This window comes from Platichthys flesus, chromosome 8 (assembly GCF_949316205.1).
Source record: "Platichthys flesus chromosome 8, fPlaFle2.1, whole genome shotgun sequence".
Lineage (NCBI taxonomy): Eukaryota > Metazoa > Chordata > Actinopteri > Pleuronectiformes > Pleuronectidae > Platichthys > Platichthys flesus.
This window is the reverse complement of record NC_084952.1, coordinates 19,464,860-19,472,937: the sequence shown is the minus strand read 5'-3', so window position 1 is coordinate 19,472,937 and position 8,078 is coordinate 19,464,860. Positions and strand designations below refer to the sequence as shown.

Here is an 8,078-nt window from a genome sequence, read left to right as displayed (position 1 = left end):
CAGAGCAGTGGCTGCATACCACCGCTGCTGACGACTGACCTGACCCCCCCCCCACACACACACAAAGACACACACTCACGTCACACACTTCTTCACAAGAGCTGGATATCCAGAGCAGTGCAGGGAGATGCTACCGGCTGGCACCCACTGAGTAAGTCCACTCTTCCCTCCTCTGCCTCCTTCCTTTCTCTCTTTCTTTTTGTCCTTTGCATGAATTACCATTCTTCAGGGCTTGTCTGCGCTCATTTATCCCTCACTCTCTGCTCGCCGCAGTGAAATGACCAGTGTTTTCTCAGACTGAAAGACTTTTGAAACTTTTCTCTCAGTATGCCATGCACATACCTTCTCCCTGCTCTCGCTCCCTTTCTCTCTCTTCTCTGCATGTGAGCGAAGGCAGAGACAAATCCCAGTCTTATTTGCATGTTGGCGCAGAGCCAGAGCTGGATACTTTGCCTTTATATTTGTGTGAGTGTGTGTGTGTGTGTCTATGGGTCTGTGTGTGAGGGAGAGATGTATGTTTATCTGCTATATGTAAATTTTTGCCCTTGTGTGATGTTGATTTACTGCAGTTCCTGTGCGGGTTGTTATTGTCTGTGATGCCTGTGCTGTGTTCACGTCTTGATTTGAATTGTTTCCTTTGTGCTGCTGAGCCCAAGTTCACATGTGTAAAGTTGATAACAGGCGCTGTAATTCAGGGGGAAGACTCCTCTTGTACGGAAACTTTGAACAGTTTGACTCGGAGTTGGTCGTTTACTCGCAGATCTCCCTGTCATCTCTGGTCTGTTTGTATTGCTCTCAATCACAGACTCCTACAGCTCCTGCATAATGAGTAAACACTTCCTGCTCAATCTGATGACAATAGAAACCGGTCTGAGGAGGTGTTGCCCAGTCGATGAATGAATACATACTTGTTCTCCGACTAACAACATGCTCTGTGTGCACTTAAAAATTAAAAGATGTCATCTACAGCAAGCTCAGCCTTTGTTTAGTTTTTTCACCAGAGGAAGGTTAGAAACCATGAAGTCAGAATCTGGTGGCTGTGACTTTTTATTTTGTTACATTTATATAATATATGAGCTCACAATTCATTATAAGTATCCTTCATCCTTCAAGAGATTTTGCACCTTATATTTGATATTTTTAATACATTTTCATTCAGTCCAACATCAGCTGCTTAGTATAATTATCCTGTTCATCTTTGATACACATGGTCACACCTTAAATATGAACAGAAAAGTTCACCATTGATAAATCACCTCCTGGCACCGTCTGCTAATTTACTGGAATATTAGATCAGCTTCGGGCGGGGATTGGTGAACCGTTATCACAGACTCGCACCCCATTGGCTCTCACTCAGCAGCTCACTGTTTCAAATCTTCCCTCAGTGTGTGCAAGGCGGCGACTGCTTTTGTAGAGTGTGTTTACAGACGATATTTTCTCTGCACTGCAGGAGTTCCTGGCTGAGGTGAACTGTACCAGGGCAGGCAGTCTATGGCTATCAGTGTCACGTGTGTTGATAAGGAGTCACAGTGGGTGTTAATAGGTTTGGGTGTTCGTGTGTGTGTGTGTCTGTCTGAGAAGCGCTGAACTACAGCCCTCTGTAGCTCTTTGCCTGTCTGTTGCACCCAGATAGCATATAGTCATTAACACCCCACCCTGTGTGTGTTGACAAACTGAACCTACCTGTTTGTATTTCAGTGTTTGAAAGCACATCAGCATTCCCACTGCCTACTGTATGCAGAGTAAACACTGCATGCTTACAGACAAACACACATTACTGTATTGTATTTTTGTCTTATTTGCTTAGGGCCTGTTGTGTTCCAGCAGCCAGAACAGGATTGAATGGAGGTAAACTAAACAAAACAGTAGATATAATCTCTCTCTCTCTCTCTTTCTCACACAGTTCCAACACCAGACGTGCTGCACCTTCACCTCCAGAGCGCCCAACACACTCCTGCTGCACAGAGAAAGGTCACTTAACAAAAGGCACCAACAGTGACCTCCAGCAGTAAGACCGTACCCGATCCCACATCCCTCAAAGAAAAGAGGAACCTGACTCCAGGAAGGAGGGGAAGGAGAGGAGCGACTGCATCCCCCTGCTGAAACACAACCCACTGGACGGAGGAACAGACGGCTGTGTCTGTTAGCTGAGAGGAGAAAGAGGCAAGATGCTGGCTAAAATCCTTGAGGATATGTGGGTGGAGCCGGAGGTGCTGGAGGCCCTCAATGAGGAGCAGAAGAGGATCCTGTTCCTGAAGATGAGAGAGGAGCAGGTGCGCCGCTGGAGAGCGCAGGTGGAGAAGGAGGAGAGGGAGGAGAGAGAAAGAGGAGGCAGCAACAACAGCAGGCCAAAGAAAGGTAGAGTGGCTTTTTTTGAACTGGTTATACTGGTATGACCTCTCAATCAATAACACCAGAGTATGATTAAGATCTCCAGTAAAGCAAACCATGAAAACACTGACTGGCAAACCGTTTCAGGGGAAAAAAGGTTTGACCGAGGTTGTACAAACACATATATGTACACATCCATAAAAGGAAAAAATACATAGCCTACACAATTTTGACCACATATATATAAAAAACAGCATTGCATTACATAACAACCACAGCCCTTACAAGTTATATCTCTTGAGTAGATAATTATTTGAGATTTAATAATTAAAGGTCATTTTGTTATTCTGAATGCTGGCTGATTCGATCCCCAGAAACTCTACATTTTAAATTGTGCTTGGGAAAGACACTAAACCTGAACTAACCTCTGACGGCCGTGTGTGAATGATGTGTGAGAGAAAATGCATTGCAAATAGAAGTGCTGTATGAATTTTATCAAAAGCAATTATCAAGTAGTCAATGACACTATATTCGCTATATAAATACTCTTCATTTACCATTTAAACAGAAGGAATATTACAGAATATAATGGATTATAACATTTTAATCAGAGTTTATGAGACATTTCTGTGGTGGTGGCACCAGGGGGATTTTTGATTTACATCCTCAGCATTTGTAAAAATCCGGGCTACGGCCCTGTTCTTTACTCTGTAACTATAAATAATCACTTAACTTAAGTGTCTTAATCTCATAAAGTCTGTCAGTGGCAAGCCTTCTTACAAGCAATTAATGTCTTCCAGAAATCTGAGTGCACATGTATGAGTCATGAAACATAGACACACAAGCTGTGTGGTTAACACCCTCTCGGGTTACCAATCTCATTAATGTGTTTAGATCACAGCCAAACATTTATGGTGCAGTGTCACTAACCCACGTCTCCCAGTGCTCTCAGTCATTTCATCCAGCCTCGCTCCATTAACAGTGTTTACCTGACTCACAAGCCCCTATCAACTCCACTGGCTCCCCCGCACAAAGACAGTGTGTGTGTTTGGGTAATACTTTGTGATTGTGTTTGAGTAATTGTGTGTGTGTGTGATAGACAGCTTCGATCACAGCCCGTCGAATCATTGTTCAGGCCCCGCCCCACTTTAAACCACATGTTAAGTTACCGTCTTTGTTTACCCAATCTCTGCTATGTCACCTGAGAGGCGGCCGAGTGTGTGTTCATGTTGCACAACATACAGTCCAGTTTGGCGTCTTTACATTCTTTGTGCTGCCGTCAGGAGAGGCAGTCATTACATGAGCAGACAGACAATCTCACACACAACTACACAAGCCATGGCATGAGAATAGAGATTTGCAGAATGTGGGTAATTTGTGGGTGGGGTGGGAATAAATAAAGACATCTCAGTTCTGCGATGGAAATAGTCCAAGTGGCTTGTTATCATAGTTACAGCTCAGTGAGGCAGCATAAAGGTGTGTTGCATACATAACGTATGTCAGAAATGTTCTTTGGTCAGGTGACATCAGACGATGTGTGTCATTCTGCGACATATGAATGGAAACACAGCTGCCTCGGGTCCCAGCGAGGAGCTGATTATGTCTGTCGACAGCCACAGTATCTGCTCATTAGGCCTATTGTGTCTTTCAAAGGATAAATCTACACTGAACCACAGGGGGCCGAAAAAAAGCTGCTTCGGCATCACTGATCTCAAAAGATTGGAATTGTAAAAACTTAACGGCACACGCCTTATCAGTGATGTCACGGGATGAGTTTCCTCCTTATCAGGTGGAGTATCTGTCATGGAAAACACCTGTCGTCACACATCTGGAATTGAGATGTCATGGAACAAAGTGTGTTCGGGTTTTATTTGTGTGTGAGACGTCATGAAGGTTAGCTAACCAAAGAGATACGTTGCTGGAATTCTTGCTTCAACTGATTGATCGTACATTTGAAAACGGGCAGCATTGTGGTGCAATTGTTAGGATTGTGTCTGTGTGAGTACTGCAGCTTCCTCCCAAAGTACAAACACAGTCAGATTAGATTAATCAGAGACTCTAAATTGACATCTCAGCTTTGATTGGCTCCAGATACCCCTGAAACCTCAGAGGATATTGGATATTTCTAATTGATGAATAGGAATGTGGAAATAATAGATTATACAATAATTAAATATGTTTTTCCTGAGTTAAGTCAATATATGAAAGCTAAATATTAGCATTAGCAACATGCGGGCTGTTTACAATTCAAACATCACAGAGAATTCCTCTGAAGCTGACAAAGGTGGCTGCTCACTGACTGGAAGCTGGTGACTGCCTTTGTTTGTCACCTTTCACCTTTGACAAGCTTTATCTGTATATCTTCCATGAATAATGTTCAATTGTGACACAGTTTATTTAGGATGGAAAATGGATTATAGATCTGTAGAAACAGTAATAGAGGACAAAGTCCACTGCCCCTGTGTGAGGACTCCCAAGCTCTTTACTTATAGGATAGCACCACCTTCTGGGCAAAAGTCGGAATAACAGCGTATTTGACAGCCTCTGATACGCTGGCGCTGTTAGTAACTGACATTTACATGTCTCGCAGGTGATCTGATCACAAGTGGAGGAATCTACTTGTGTGACTACAGACGTGAACTCACACAGGACCTGTTTCAAACACATTGCTTTCAGAAATGATGTATGTGTTTATTTAGGGGAAGGGAAACCTGATCGGTCATGGTCACTGGAGACACATGTGGACACACGCTCTCTAATTCCTGCTCCAGGTGTTAACTGTCAGTTAACACCTGGAGCTGTTCTCCACTTGTGATCAGATCACGTATGTTAATGCGGGTGTAAACAGGACCTCTGTGGTGAAAGTACACCGTATCACCTGCGAGCCTCACCCATTGTGTGTCTTTCCTTTCTTTTTTTTTCTCTCTCCAGCTTCCAGTAAACATGTGCAATGGCTGCTCGGACGGGACGGAGATGTGAGCGTCATTGTAATCGGAGAAGTGGACGAGTTCAGGTCCTCCAAACTGCTCCAGAGCCTCAGGAACAACAGGTAGAAACCACAGTCTAAGGATATGTCCCTTTTATTTACTGACTCGAATAGGATAAGGAGGTATAAAAAATAATTTTAATTTATTCATTTTAATTTTATTTTTTTTAATATCAACTGAGCCATTATATGATCATATATGATCATAGTTTTCCAGTAGACTTTGATCACCAACAACTCAACAAATCCCCTCCGCTGTGTTTTCCATGCTTGCTATATTTCTAACCGGAAATACAAGGACATTTAAATTTTTAACAAAGTGATGGACTGACATCAAATCTTCCATGTGTTTAATAGGTTATATAACAGTTAACTGTGATAAGATAAACAGTGAACTTAAGAGTTTCCGTCAGCTCCCGTCTCCTCGTCCCAATTTGATTACAGAAGTTATTCCCAAATGAGGAACTGGGGGATTGATTCATATGTTGGGACAGCCGTGTGTGGGACTAAAAATGGATCTCTTTGCCTTCCAGACTCTACAGCGATAATATGAATGGCATCCAGACAGTGGACTTGCTGTCAGGAAGAGAGGCCCGAGAGCTCGGCTTTAAGGAAGAAACCCAGCTGCCCCTCGCAGATGTTAGCGTGAGTTAATGTATTTGTATGTTGCTTTGAAGTTTGGAAGGTAAAATGACCAGCCTAACAGCGTCTCACTGTCAAAGTATGTCCCCTCTTACATGCAGGATTACCCAGCTTCACCGAACGAGCACTCGTCTGAGGAGGACGTGGAATCCTGCAGCGCAGATGACGACCTGAAGGACCCTGCGGAGGACAGCGACAGTGAATCAGGCAGCAGCTCAGACAATCCCAGCGACTGCTATCCTCTCTACAGGCCCTATGTGAGTCACCATGGCAACCTGCCGCCGCTCAAAGCCGGGCTGTCAGACACAGAGAGAGCCGACCCACAAGACAGAGGTGAGAAAACAAGAGAGGAGAGGTGGAGAGAACCCTGACGTGTGTGTTTTTGTGTTAAAATGTAAGAGTCCATGTTAATCATTCACTGATTCTAATCCATGCAGAACATGTAAAAGTAGAAACACTATCACACACCATTACTATTAGTCCTGTAATAGAAACACAATATTTTTTTAAAGAAAGGTTAAGATAAGGTAAGATAAGATAAACTGTAGTGCCATAGGATAAGTACAAGAACACATGCATAGAATATTTGTAGATATAACTTAAAAACTGGGATAATGATTCATTACAAACATTTACATTTACATTTACTACCAAATACGAAATTGTAAAATTTAAATAAGTTATTAAATAGTATACATACCATGAGTATCATATTTATTTTTCATACACAATAATCCCTTTTATTTATCCAATATGCACAGATGCTTTTTGCTAAATCTCAAACATTCATTCATCGTTCTACCTGCTTTCATTTATTCTTTGATAGAAACCATTTATCACAAATTTGGAGAGATAAACTTTGTAAGATAATTCAAAACTTTAATCTGATGAAAATGTAAGTAATTAATTAATGTAAATAATGCAAGCTTAAAAAGGAGTCTGGCTATCATCACTAAAAACGTCCCGTCCTTCTCTTCTTTTCTTCTCAGGAACTGGGTGTCATGAAGAGACACAGTCCGGCAACCAAGGTCGCGTAGCGCAGCTCAGGAAGGCCTTCACAGATGATCGCCACAGCACAACACCCGCCAACAGCAAACCTCCTATACCTTGCAAACCTGCTCATCTACAGATGAGGAGCACACCGCTGATCCATTAGGTCTCCAGGTGTATCGTCCCTCCTGCAGAAAAACACTTGACCCCATGACGGCAGAGCTGGAACGTGCCCAGGGATAATGGCGGCCACACGCTGCTGGACCAGGCTGCGGCCACATTCATGAGGTCCTCACTTGAACCTGAACAGTGAACTGAGGCCCACTTTGTTATAACAGAAGGACCGACCGACAGACAGAGAAATGTCTGGGGGGGGGGGTGGAGTGAGAGAATGACTTGAAAGCTTTCTGAATGATAAAATGAAGCAGCTTTGATGTTGCTGAGTTCAAATACGCTCACATAGCTTTTGTTATTGATGGGCATGGGCAGTGTGAGACGTCCACAGGTACACGCACATGGACTGCTGACTACAGGGGAAAATACACACCGAGGCTCACTTCTTAAATGAGTGTTACTGAAGATTTATCATTTTAATATCATAAGAGGTTACTGGGAAGCAACTTGATGAAATCATATTATTTTATTCTGTAATATTTGATTGTTTTTATTGTATTGGAGTCTGTGGGACTTGTCACTTGTTTGAAAACCACCGACTTTTTAACATGTTGGCAACATCTTTATCCATTATGTACATTCAGGTCGGTGCAGGGGTTTGTAAATATATAAAATAAAAGGTCTGAATTCTTTGTAAGTGATTACTTGACTGTATCTGCCTTTATTCCTCAGAACACTCTCACCTTTGACCAGATATTAATTTTAGGAACAGTTGTATTTTCAGTGCATTGCGCAATAAATAAAAAACACCCTTGCCAAATTATCAGTTGACTTGTTCTTAGGTACCAACTTGAACCTTTCCCTATTAAGAATCTGCTATCTATCAATCAATCAATCAATCAATCAATCAATCAATCAAATAACATTGTATAGCCCATATTCACAATTAGTCTCATAGGTCTGTAACAAGCTGTGGCATCCTCAGCCCTCAACAGGAGTAAAACAAACTTTTAAC

At 42.5% G+C, this 8,078-nt stretch overlaps 1 protein-coding gene across 1 annotated transcript; it reads left to right on the top strand.

Moving 5' to 3' along the window:
* On the top strand, positions 1–7,764 carry zgc:92242 (uncharacterized protein LOC436899 homolog). The gene is made up of 6 exons (XM_062394000.1): positions 1–151; positions 1,904–2,358; positions 5,263–5,380; positions 5,851–5,962; positions 6,061–6,292; positions 6,949–7,764. Exons 2-6 carry the CDS (start codon positions 2,169–2,171, stop codon positions 7,113–7,115), a joined length of 819 nt encoding a protein of 272 aa, XP_062249984.1. The 5' UTR covers positions 1–151; positions 1,904–2,168; the 3' UTR covers positions 7,116–7,764.
* Positions 7,765–8,078: the final 314 nt, after the last annotated feature.

What these genes read in the sequence shown, in the direction of transcription:
- zgc:92242 (XM_062394000.1), top strand. Translation starts at nt 2,169, where the DNA reads ATGCTGGCTAAAATCCTTGAGGATATGTGGGTGGAGCCGGAGGTGCTG. An exon ending in CAACAGCAGGCCAAAGAAAG is followed by an intron (nt 2,359 to 5,262) that starts GTAGAGTGGCTT and finishes TTCTCTCTCCAG; the next exon opens with CTTCCAGTAAACATGTGCAA. An exon ending in CAGAGCCTCAGGAACAACAG is followed by an intron (nt 5,381 to 5,850) that starts GTAGAAACCACA and finishes TTTGCCTTCCAG; the next exon opens with ACTCTACAGCGATAATATGA.